The following is a 13,159-nucleotide window of genomic DNA, read 5'->3' on the forward strand; positions in this document are numbered from 1 at the left end:
CAGAGGATGTTTCGGAGCTTACCTGAATAAGGATTATGTAATAAAAAGTCTTATGAACACCCAGCTGCATCTCTCCTCTCAGTTTTCTATATCAGATGCATAGATATGATTTGGAACTTACTGCTTATTGACTTTTAGAAAATCTAATCTTTTTAAAAATGTTGACACAAAACTGCAGTCAGAGTCTTAGATGTGCTATGAATGATGGACCCATTGACATTCTGGTCATGCACTATGCCTTTCACTTCATTGAGGACACATTTCTGCGCACCTTACTTTTGATATCTAGACCTGTGCTCCCCTTTTTAATGAATATGAGTTCCCCGTGGATATTTCAAGCCCTGCACTTAAAGAATTGTAGGGTTCGAAGGGGTCCTCTGGGTCATCTAGTCCAACTGCTTGCAATGCAGGAATCGCAGCTGAATCACCAGGCCACACACCTGATGGAGAACCAAGGCAAAGTGCAGGAAACTGTCTGCCTTCCAGATGTGCCTCACCACAGCTTCCTCCACCCAGACAGACCTGAGACAGCCGAATTGTCTGGTTAAAGACCACCCAGCTGTTCACTATCTGGTAACAAAGTGGAGTGCTCAGTGAGCTGCTCTTAGTGGAAGTAGTAATCAAGGTTGTCAGGAAGTAGCTTGACTACGTCAAAGCCAGGAATGAAGGTTTCTTCTACTTCCTCATGAGCATCATTCAGATGTTCAAGGATGTGCTAATACAGCTCGTTTTCCTCCAACCCAACCTGGAATGTCAGTGGAAAGGGCTTGTGAGAGCTCTGGGTGGGGGTGTTTGCCCTGTCTCCAAAGCAGCTGCCTTGCACAGACCTTGGGGCACAAGGAAGAGACACTCAGCACCCTCAACATGTTTCATCTGCCCTCTCTTCCCTCCCCCAACACCTGCAGTAATTCAGCCAGCATAGCCAGACCTTCTGGCTTGTCTCGCACTTTCTAAAACTGTGGACTCGGCTTTTGTTGTTTAGTCATTTAGTCATGTCCGACTCTTCATGACCCCATGGACAAGAGCACACCAGGCACCCCTGTCTTCCACTCCAACTGGAATTTGGTCAAACTCATGCTGGTAGCTTAGAGAACACTGTCCAACCATCTCATCCTCTGTCTTCCCCTTCTCCTTGTGCCCTCCATCTTTCCCAACATTAGGGTCTTTTCCAGGGAGTCTTCTCATGAGGTGGCCAAAGTATTGGAACCTCAGTTTCATGATCTGCCCTTCCAGTGAGCACTCAGGGCTGATTTCCTTCAGAATGGATAGGTTTCATCTTCTTGTAGTCCATGGGTGGGGCATGGACTTGGGTGCATCCTTAAAGCAGGGAAGGTGTGGTCCTGTCTTTCTAAGGCTGGTGCAAATCAGAATATGGGTGTAACTATTAGTTCCAAGTTAACCGCTCAGCCCTGCATGTCTCAGATAGGTGTAAGCAGAAGCAAGCACCACAAAAACTATTCAAAAAGGAGATGTGATCAGGTTATTCATGGAACATTGCATAAAATGTATGAGGAAATGTCTTGGGCAAGGCTGTGGGAAAATTTGGGCTTAATTCTTGGTATCCCATTTCTTGTTAGGATGGAAACACATGAATTGCGTAAGGCACAAGGGTATCATCAATCTATCCAAAGAAATAAGCAGAGCAGATAGGTGCAAATCAATCAATACATGACAGAGGATTTTCAGCACATCTCTGTTCCTACTAATTCCTCTTGCAGAATAAATCAAAATGACAAATCTAGGGCTGGCATCAGATTTGAGAGGGTTCTGGGCAAGGGGTGGATCCACCCGGTTCTGCTAGTGGACCCTGGTATGCTTATTTAGTAGTGGTAGTGTTGTTGCAGCAGCTCTGGCCTTGGATGGCTGAATCTAAGCAAATTTCCTACAAGGCCCCATGGTTATGTGAGATCAGGCCATTGTGCTCAAATAAAAGGGTGCTCTGAACACCCTTTTATTTATTACTTGATTTATATTTATTATTTTATTTATTACCACTACCACAACTAATATAAACCATATTTATACACAGACAGCTTTCTGGGTCATGTGGCCAGCATGACTAAACCGCTTCTGGCGCCATGGAACCATGACGGAAGCCAGAGCACATGGAAATGCTGTTTAACTCCCCTGCTGCAGTGGTACCTAATTATCTACTTGCACTGGTGTGCTTTCGAACTGCTAGGTTGGCAGGAGCTGGGATAGAGCAATGGGAGCTCACCCCATTGCGTAGATTTGAACCACCAACCTCCTGAGTTGGTTTAGACCACAGCGCTACCCACACCCATACATTAGGAGGACTCCTGCAGTTGCCCAAGAATGAAATTTACTGAGGCCAGCCCTGATAGGGTTGCCATATGCCCTCTTTTTCCAAGACATGTCCACTTTTTCATGGGTAGAGTCGTCATAGCAATCCATAATTGCCATAAAGTTGGCAAATGTGTCCTCTTTCTTGCTCTTCAGAATATGGCAACTTACCATGTATTCCAGGAGTGGCTAAGCTGTGACTACAGCAACCGTAATTCCTGACCACTGGTCATACTGACTGGGACTGAGGGCAACATCTGGAGAGGTGGCACACATTCCCTGTCCCTGATTTGTGCTATGCATATCATTGAATAAATAAAAGTCTTTTAAGTAGAGGTCTTTCCCAGTCTGCACCTGCCTTAGAATTGTTGAGATGTTTTAATTGCTTTATTGCTTGGGTGTTTGCCACCCCAAGCCCCTTTCAGAGGACAGGCACAATATACGTTTAATAAAGAATAGCTCCTCCTATACACAGTGATGTATTGGAACATATTATTTAAATTTTCTGTACTGGTATTATTCTGCTATGTTCCTTAAGAACTGCAAGGACACCATTAGGGAATTTGTAGAAGTAAATCAAGAGCTTCTAGATACTGCAGTCCTGGGTAAACATAAAGGAAAGGGTATAGCATCAGAAATATATAGGTATAATATCTAGAGGTTATGTTTGAAGCAGCATAGAAGACATGAATTTTCAGGATGACTCAGCAATGTAATTTTTGCTCAGCTGTGACCATTTACTTTTGTCTACTGAGAATTACCATAATTGCATGTGCTAAGTGCAGATAAGCATGCTGTTCAATATACAGTCTATACAAACTAAAGTCAATCCTCCGTTTCCAGTTACTGTACCCATTAATTTAATGCCTGCCATTCTCTGTTGGCCAGAGGATTTTTTTTTCCTGAGGTATAGTAAAGACTGCAAAGAAGCTTGAAATTAAATGCAAAAAATAATTAGCTAGTATTAATGAGGTTTAAATGAGAAGTGTTAGAAATGGTTTTAGCTCCTCTTTCTCTTTAACAAACTATTAAGCAAAGAGAAAGAGAGAGAATTAGTAACAGTGTGAGTGTATAAAGGCCAGGCTGACCATCTACCCTTTTGTGGGACCACTCAGCCTCTCGTGAGATGGAGGGTATGTCCACAACTTTCCAGGAGAAAATTCTAAAACTTTCAGATGACAGTGGGTTTCCCTTTAAAGGCAAGGTGGCTATGCTTCTTTCTCCTGTTTTCTTTTGTATTGTAAAGCTTTGCCATTGCTTCAGGCAACAAGTAGGCTGCTCTCAGCAGCGCAGAGACATCCACTTGGAACATTCTATCCCAACTTGTATCAAAATTATACCACATCACAATTTCATGCTCCTGGTGATGAATCCTATCTTTGGAGAGGTGGCCTTCTGTCCTATTCACCCCCACGCAAAAAAATTACCCAAGCTGAATACAGCTCTAGTGGAAGCTGCATCTGAAGCCACAGAACATTCTGGAGTTCTGAAGGTTTATGTGACTGTAGGAGGAGCTACTCTGGAGACCTGTGTAAAGAATCACTGAGGGAAGTGGGATGGTCTTTGGTTGTGTTCTCCAATACTCACCTCTGCTTCCAGCTTGTCAATAGCCTTCTTAAAATGTGGTGTCATGGTGCCCCAATCTGGACACAGTACTCCAGGTATGGTCTGACCAAGGCAGAATAGAGCAGTACTATTACTTCCATTGATCTGGACACTTCCATTGACTCATGTTAAGCTTGTCTTCTACTGAGACACCTAAATCCTTTTCATATGAATGATCGACAACGATCAGATGTCCCCTTGTCTTATATTTGTGCAGCTGGTTAATCCTGCCTAAGTGCAGAACCTTACATTTGTCCCTTTCTAAGTTCCTTTTGTTAGTTTGAGCCCAGTTCTTTAATCTATTAAAGTCATCTTGAATCCCAGTTCTGTGTAGCATTAGCTACCCCTCACAGTCTGATGTCATCTGCAAATTTGATGAGAATTCCCTTAATTTCTTCATCGGAAAAGGCTGAACAACAATAGGCCCAGGACAGAGCTGTGCAGCACCCCACTTGACAGTCCCCCCCCCCCCCCCGAATGATGAGAAACCATTAGTTAGCACCATTTGGGCAATGAGTATGGGGTTAAGCATAACATGGTTGGAAGGTCGTCAAGGGTAGTGTGAGTGTCTATTTTTTCCCCATTAAGAATTTCTACAGTGCTCCCAGTTGCCCGTGGTTCCTGATCTGAAAAGAAACCCTTGGGTGGAGTCACCTTAAGGTATCTTTCCTAAGAATTTAATTGATGCACAGAGAGCTATGAGGTTGCCTACACAGTTCCTGAAAGCAGTGTGCTCACTGATCCTTTCTTCCACCTTTTAAAAAACTAATTCCCACACCAACTGCTTTAACTGTAGAGATGTGGTATGTAAGAATTCATTTGAGACAAAAGATTGTAATCTGCATCTCAGTTACTCTCAAAACCTACAATTAAATCAGTGAGGTCATCAGAGCAATTGGAGGACTGTGGCTTAATTTCTATGTAGGCATTGCCAATGTTCACCTTTGCTTACTGGCTACATTGTTATTGCCTACAAATGGAAGAGATTTTTTAAGTTCTATTTTTATCCTGATTTGAAGTAAGCTTGAAGCAAGCTTAACAAAAAAGCCCCACAATTTTAAAAATGTAACTTCCATTTTTAAAAGAAGTAGTATAACAGAAAATCAAAACATTGAAGAGAAAAATAAAACCAATAAGTATAATTGGCCTTTATGCCGACTTGACAAAAGGTGATCCAAGGCAGTGGAATACGAGAATACCGTACCCGTTGCCTTTTTAAAGTGCCCCCCACAACATAAAAACCCAGTCACCATCAAAGTCTATACGGTTTCATCTATAAAGGACTGTAAGTTTCCAAGTCAACTCCACAGCCCTATACAAACATTCTTTCTTCCACACACTTGCCATTGTGTGAGGGGCACACACCCGTCACAACATACCCAGAGAGGAACATTTGCAGTGGGGACCCTGCAAGATCAGGACTCCACATCATATGGGGATCCTAGACAAAGAGAAAGGGGTCTCCACCACAAAACACAGATGAGAATGCAAAGGAAGGGAGGTCAGGAACCCACTCCTGCTTCCACTCCCAATACACAATGACAGTTACAGTAGCAGAACTAAATTCCACTGTGTTCATTCCACTTACTAGGGTGTAAGACTCAGGAACTTCAGTGAGATATGCTTCTGAGTAAAGCATGCTGAAAGAAGGCTTTCAGCAACCTTGGACCTAAACAAACAAATGAGACACAAGTAAGCTTCTCATTTTAATTTCCCAAACATGAGCATATTTTCCTCCCTACTAAGGCTGCTTGCACTGGCTCTTACTGTCACTGAAAATAGAAAACAGAAGTCTCTCAGAAGCCTGATGTGTTGTAGAGAACTGGGTAACGGAACACTTCTTAACTTGCTTTATTCTGATAACGAACTCACTGCAATCCCATTGAAATTTATCTATTTTAAGAATCTCCTTATTGCTTGTGTTGCAGGTGGTGGTGGTGGTCCTGTTGTTCATTAATTGATTGCTTTTCCCTTTTTTGCTTTTTTGATGTTTTTTGTGCTTTATTAGATTTCTAAGTTGTAAGGACAATTCAACGTAATGCCTAAGTCGCGGAGTGTACAAAAAATATAAATAATAATTAGATTGCAAGCTTTGTTTTATGCCCTGCAACAGTCAGCACTTTGCAGCCAAATCGTTAGAACTAATGATCTGGTTAACAAATATTAGGTATAATTAACAACTGTCAAGACTTTGCTGCATTACCTTTGTTTTGAATTATTACTTCATTTGCACATTTTTAATTAGTATATGGAGATTGGGAGTTTTTTGGATATTTTTTTTTTAAAACTGTTTAATGTAGTAGTTCTTTTGAGCCATTTTGGGGGACAACCTCTTGTGTTTGAGATTGTGAGAGCACCTTGATAAACTGGTATTTTCTGTCCCAGATGACTTTATATTTATACTTTACAGGCAAAGTAGGAATGCCAGCATCTTGTCACCTCTCCATAATATATAACTAGTGTGCCTTTTGCTACTGCTTCTGCACAAATAATCTACTCCAGTAATTTCTGAATAAGCCATGCCATGCTCCTAAACAATGATTGATTCACACATTACACTGTTAGCCACGTGCCCACCAGTGTTTGTAGCACTAAGCACCTTAAAGCAGCCTTTCTCTGCTTTGTGTCCTTCTGGTGCTGCTGGATCACAACTCCCATCAGCCTTAGCCAGCATGGCCAATGGTCAGAGATGATGGGATTTGTAGTCCAACAACAACAGGCTGAGGGAGGCTTCCTTGAGGAATTCTGCCCACATATCCATTAACTGTGGAAAATGGTTCATAGTGTTTAGTGTTACTAATATTGATGAGCAAAAGTCAAGTGGTAGAAGGGTGCCTACCTTAAAAGCTTACAGCAGGGGTCAACCTGAGGACCTTTCTGGGCCATCTTCTGGGGACCACATGTCAGTGGTGGTTGGGGCCTGGGGCAAAAGATTGGTGGAGCAATTACTTTTGTACAGTGGGCTAGTTTCTAGACACATCTCTCTTGAGCTCCATCCAAACAAGGAAGAGTCTGGGATACATCTCAGCCAGGCAAAATACTTGAAGGTGCAAAGCAAGGGCAGTGAGTGGCATGGGTTGGGGAGAGGAAGAGTGGCTGGAGATTGGGATAGTTTGAAGGGTCGGGGGAGGGAGATTGGGAACCCAGACCTGATTTTCCCCATCCCTGGCTTATAGCATCATTGAACTCAAGAAGAGACATGTTGCATCAGGGGAAAGGACCATCTAAACCAGCATCCTTGTCTCCATGTAACCGTTGGAAAACAGAATAAACATCATCAAATGGTGAAAGCATCAAATGGAAGCATTATCTTTTGTAAACCTCCCCACAAACACCCCTATTTGCAAAGCTCAGTTCATTTAAATCGGTGTTTCCTAAACTTGGGTCTCCAGCTGTTTTGAACTACAACTCCCATCATCCATAGCTAGCAAGAGCCAGTAGTCAGGAATGATGGGAATTGTAGTCCAAAATGGCTGGAAACCCAAGTTTGGGAAACACTGATTTAACTGGAGTAGTAGATAAGGTCTCCCAAAGTAACTATGCATTTGTGTTGGCTTGACTATAATTTGTCATTGTGGTTTATTTGAGGGACTAGGTTTTGACAGATGTAGTCAATGATACATTGATCTCAGAATCACTTCTCAGTGTGACATCCTGGTATGTTAAGGCCCATTACACTAAGCTGTGGTGACTAACCAGATGCCTTATAAAATGTGGCGGCAGTACAGGGAAGAGGAAGCTTTCTTAAGTTTTTATCCCCCCTCTGAGAAAATGTTTCTGTTGAGAGGCAAAACAGTGATTGAATTCAGAAATTAATCTTCCACTCGCCTTTCCCCCAAATGGCAAAAACTTCCTCCCTTCACTCAAAAATAAGTAAGTAAACATCACTCTGGATGTAAATGACAGAAGGTTGGTTTAATGGGCTGAAGGTGAGGTGCCTGGCAAGGTTGAAAGGTGAGGATCTGAGAGGTGGGCTTCCAGTAATAGGTCACCACATCACCATGGTAACACGACTGGTTCTGCCATGCAATATAAAGAAATTAAATATAAAAAACACATTCTCACATTAATAGGAAACTGTGAAAAACCATGCTGAACTGAGTAGCTGCTATTTTATCTGCTGTAGTTATGGAATAGTGAGAAAAAGTGAAAGATATCAAATATGGTCTTTTTTATCAATATGCACACTCTCATTTCTCAATAGAACACACCCTCAAACTATGACTAGAACTTGGTTGTATTTGTGACTGATAAAAATGCCTTAAAGATCAGATGGTGTGTAGAGAAGCAAGGTTGGGCATTCAACTTCAGTTTAGACTTAGATTTGCCAAACCTGGACTGATTCAGGTTTCTGATCTAAGCCCCTATTATAGTTTACAAATGAATACCAATTGGGGAACTCTGCTGGGGGCTGGTGCAGGAGGGGAAATTAGTGAAAATCTCTCTTCTCAACCCCCCCCCCACACACTTTCCTTTTGCTAGGAGGAACATTCTGAGCAATCCACTCAAGGGTTGCTACCTCTGGTGACAGCCAATCCACCATGGTTGCATACAGAGTGTATCTCTATGTCACCATTACAGCTGTCATTGGGGCCTTCCACACATAATGTTTATAGCACTCTAGCTGTTTGTCAGAGACACGGCCGGCAGAGTGGAATCTACAGAGGGGGAGGAAAACAGAAACTTAGTTCTTTCACACAAGGAAAGTGAGATAAGCCCCTCTCACTCTGGAATGCTGTCTGTAAGTTTTCGCAGCAGCACAGAGATGAAGGAACAGGATGCAGGTGGTAGGAGGGAGTTGATTTCAACTCCAGAGGAGGAGGAATGGGCCGCACCTGAGTCTCCAAGAAGTAGGAGGTGGAGCAAGCAATTAGAACAAAGGAGGACCCTCAGGAGGCGGGGGGTGGACTTGGCGTGTATCTGGCCTTGGCAGGGGCCTGAAGCCAGGCAAGTCAACTGACTCCGACCGTGAGGAATGAGTTGTGGGAAGCTTGAATTGCTGAAAGCCCATAATAGCTAAATAAACCTCCACTAGTAAAACTGCCAGTGTCCATGTCTTATGTGAGAGAAGTGCTAAACCTGACACTGTTGTTTGTTCCAAGGGTTTTTGATGTGAAATTGTAGTGGACCATTCACACCACTGATGTTACTCAAACCACAAATCCCAAGCACCATCCATAATGTGAGACATTGCAGAAACCAACATTTCACACTGAACAACATTGTGGAACCATGCTGGAACATTCACAAATGTCAGGTTTTTTGAGACAGAAGAAAAGGTTGTTTGATAGCTACAGTAACCTGAAAAAGCAATGAAATGATTGATGACATTAAGTTGGAAGCAGGCAGGAAAATCCTGTAGCTATAGCACAGGGCAGTCCAACTTTTCATACCAAGTGGGCTGCAAGAGTACTTCGACACAGAACTCATGGGCCACACCCTGCCTTGTCTCCTGAGCGGGGGAACAAGGCCAAAATTTGACAGCCCTCCTAGCCCATGCACTGCCTTTACAAAGCCAGCTAAGTGGGAAGGACTCTGGAGGAAGGACTCTGGAGGACTCTGGGACCCTATCGGAGACCTCACACCTCCTTCCCAAAGTCCAGCATCTTACCTACCCCTTTGGGAAGGCAGCACAAGGGTTGTATGTGGGTTGTGCATCAAATGTTGCTGAGGGCTGCAAAAGGAGGCCTCAAGGGCCATATGTGGCCTTCAGACTGTGTATTGGACCACCCTGCTATAGCTCTACAAATGTACCAAACCAGTATTTCAGTATAATGTAGTGCATTTCAAAACACCTCTCAGTGTATAATGCAGCAATGCATGGAGCCATGTTGTTCCAGTATAGTGGGCTATTTTAAATGTGTTTGGTTGGATCCAAACTGCCTCCCAAGAACAGAAGGGCTGTTTCCATCAGTAGAAGGCATTTGATTCAATGGATGAGTCCTTCTGGTAGCAGGAGGGAAAGTTATTTCCCTTGATTTTGCCTTGCTGAAATCTGTTTCAGAGCATTGGGGGACCTTTTGGAACAGTGAAGGATGTGGCTCAGGAGAGGGAGCCAAAATTGGTGCCAGTTTCTCTTCCATTCCATCCCTGCCACCTTCTGCTGGCAGGAGCATCTGAGCAGAACTACACTCCGGGGAAGAGGGATGTTGCCTCCAGTGTGAGCAAACTTTGGATCCAATCCACTGAGGTTGCCAGCACATTGCTTTTCAAATAGCAGAGGCATACAATTAGGATCCTGTGAGCACACACAGGGGACAGCACATCAAGGGCATGGGTCCCTTGAACCTGAATCTCTACCTTTATGCCAGGGCAAAGTCATTTAAATACAAAAAAGAAAATAGTTTATATTAGCACCATTCACTGTGAAGGGTATATATCCATTTCCACATCATAAATATGAAAACAGGGGGCTGATTCAGACCTTCCAAGTGTCCCTATTTTCCAGAGGTGTCCCTGATTTAGAGAAGCCATCCCAGTTACTGATTTGATCCCGGAATGTCCCACTTTTCCTTAGGATGTCCCTATTTTCATTGGAGAAAAGTTGGAGGGTATGGAGTTATTCAACCTCAAGTCTTCTGAAGGAAATCCTTTTTGGGGAATGGTTTTAAAAACATGTTTTATTATGTTTTTATATATATGTTGGAAGCTGCCCAGTAATATGTGTGGAATGTAAATAGTAAAATTATCATTATGGAATGGGACTTCCCTATTTCCAATGGAAACATGTTGGAAGGTATGCTGATTCTGTTTGCATTTTTCTACAATGTTTATTTGCAACGACACCTTGCCATTTGACTATGCATGCCCCGTTCACTATTAATTACCATGTGTGCATTTTGCCATTTAAACTGAATTAGCTTCTAGTTAGCATGTTTATAGCTGATGGTTGCCAAATATTTCCTTTCCTAATCTGCCAGAGGGTGAAAAGAAAGAAGCATAGGTTGAATCTGGGAAGCTTTTGTCTGTAATGTATTGCCACTGTATGATGTATCAAACCATTTTAAATCTTTCTGATGCGTTCTGCATGAGCAATTATGTATTCAGGCAACCGAACTCTCCTTTCTTATGACCCATGTAACCGCCTTCACTTTCCAGAACAAGCTGTTCTCATTTCATGTAACTGCATTATGCTTTAAATTCTGCATTTCTGTCATACCTTAAAATCTGGGAATCTATTGCCTATCAAAGAGTGGAGTTTTATTTATGTGTCTTAGGAGTGAAGGGCATTCAGGACTTTTACACTTCTGTCAAAAACAGTTTGCCTGTAAAAGATGTGGGCCATCATGTAAAGAATTTAACCTCTTTCAGAACACACACACACAACATAATGAAGTGTGTGACATTTATGCCAACTGTTGGGCTTTTTTCTTAATTAAATGACATATAGAGAGAAAAAACATAAGGCACACAAACACAGAAAGCAGAAATTTGAATGGTCCCTCAAATAGGTGCCTCAGGACTTTGTGGCATCTCAGGGTCTTTAGAGTGCCAGTAACATTTCAGTATATCTTTTGGGGTGCATTTTTACTTCATTCATTCCGGTGCCAACTCCCTTGCCACCAAGATTTGTGCTTCTAATTGGTGCAATAACTTCCATTTCTAACTGAGCGGAGTACAGCCTTCGTATGCACAGTACATGAGGTTAATTTGAAACTTGTCTGTTAATTTAAAGAAACCTGACCTGTGTTCCACATTGCAAATCCTGTTGAGTGATGCAACTTTAATTCTAACAACAGACAGATTTTGCATCTGTGTGCTTTTCCCTTGATATCATTTTTAAGGCAAAAGTGATGTGCACTCCTAGCCTGGGAGCTAAGTAGCATCCACGGTGCTCTCACTTCCCTCCCTAGTTGCCACTTAAACTGCTAGTAATAACAAATCCTTCAGGACATCAATAGAGTCGCTGTGTTGAATAATCGCAAGCTATCAGGCAGGAGGCTTGCAGCAGCAGCTCCATTGCCTGTGACATCACTCCTGAAGCTCAAACCCCACTCTAAGCAGCCTTCATTAGTCAGTGTGTTGGTCTGTCTGCTTTTTCCAGATCTACAGACCGTCACACGCGGGAGCAGGCTCTTTGCAGAGGAAGGACTTTGGGAATCAGAAGCTCTGGGAGAGACGGCAGAATAAAGAAGGGAGGGAGAGCGGCAGCGAGCCCCAGAGAACGCAACAGACACACTTACAATATGAAATTCATTCTGCCTCGTTACTTGCTGTCCCTTTTCCCTGTTCTGGTTCTCAGCACCAGGTGAGTGCACAGATCTCTGACTTTGGAATGTGTTTGAGAAGCAGTTAAGGTGCATTTTTTTAAGCTTGATTTTCATTCCGGCTTCTCTCATGCTTCTAAGTTCAGGGAGCACCTTTTCTTGAACTGATTCCAGGGTAGGTTTTCGTTTCATGTTTCTTCTCTCTCTCTCTCTCTCTCTCTCTCTCTCTCTCTCTCTCTCTCTCTCACACACACACACACACACACACACACACACACGTCTTTGATTCTGGGTCATTTCCTAGTTAGTCCAGTCCATCCATCTCCTTAGCTGGTAACAGGGAAACTGCGAGCTCTGCAATGACCCAAACGCTTTTGTGATGAAGCAGAACTGTTCCTGACGTCCAGTATAGCTGTAGCAATTTTGCATGTGTTCCAGTGGAAATAAAGCTAAAGAAATGGGAATGGAGAACGTGGATTTCTGATGCTATGAGATCTGAGCTGGAAAATAGAATGCCAAAGCCTGGAACAGTTTTATCGCAGTGGGAGTTTTACAATTGAAAGATAACAGTGTTCAGTCTTTCTGTTTGTATTAGTGAATGGCATGAGCCTGGAATGGCAGGGGTAATATTTTAAAGTTCCAGAAATATAGGAATCTCCCAGTGTGTTGGTGTTAAGTCAACAAAAGGTTTTGAGTTTTCAGTTTTGGGTATCACAGTTTGGGATCTATGGAGAACATTTATTCCTGAATCAGGTGCAGCATGTCCTGCACATAGCATGTGCAGTAAATCAGATCTTAAGGGATGACACTCTGTCTCACAGCCACATTGCACACAGATTGAAAGTTAATACTGTGTGCAGAGTAGGATCTGTTTGAGTAAAGACCTCTTCCGACGTCTTGCTGTCAGTGCATGGCTTTCAATTTCCTGGTGCTTATAAACAAGAAAATGACAACCTCCTTCTATGTTGGCTATTAAGTACCTTGTAAACTTTTAAGTCCCAAGAGAAGGTAAAAAGCCATGTACCCACGCCTACGCATGTCTC

The 13,159-nt window shown here is 42.8% G+C and overlaps 1 protein-coding gene and 1 long non-coding RNA gene across 6 annotated transcripts in view; one reads left to right on the forward strand and one right to left on the reverse strand.

Annotated features, from left to right (window-relative positions):
• The window catches only part of LOC310851363, a 690,313-nt gene extending 688,098 nt beyond the window's left edge, over nucleotides 1–2,215 (reverse strand). Inside the window, exon 1 of the long non-coding RNA XR_014567725.1 lies at nucleotides 2,143–2,215. This is a non-coding gene — a long non-coding RNA (uncharacterized lncRNA). The remainder of the gene's footprint in view (nucleotides 1–2,142) is intronic.
• LUZP2 (leucine zipper protein 2) overlaps nucleotides 1–13,159 on the forward strand; it is a 361,146-nt gene that overhangs the window by 16,614 nt on the left and 331,373 nt on the right. For 4 of the 5 annotated variants that reach the window (XM_083751713.1, XM_083751712.1, XM_083751709.1 and 1 more), the window contains one exon: nucleotides 11,954–12,157. In XM_083751713.1, the coding sequence (XP_083607839.1) occupies nucleotides 12,096–12,157 (62 nt within the window). In that variant the 5' untranslated portion in view covers nucleotides 11,954–12,095. Of the gene's footprint in view, nucleotides 1–11,749; nucleotides 12,158–13,159 lie in introns of those variants that run through there. The other variant, XM_083751711.1, reaches the window with a different exon arrangement.

Source organism: Podarcis gaigeae (assembly GCF_964106915.1).
Source record: "Podarcis gaigeae genome assembly, chromosome: 1".
NCBI classification, from domain to species: domain Eukaryota; kingdom Metazoa; phylum Chordata; class Lepidosauria; order Squamata; family Lacertidae; genus Podarcis; species Podarcis gaigeae.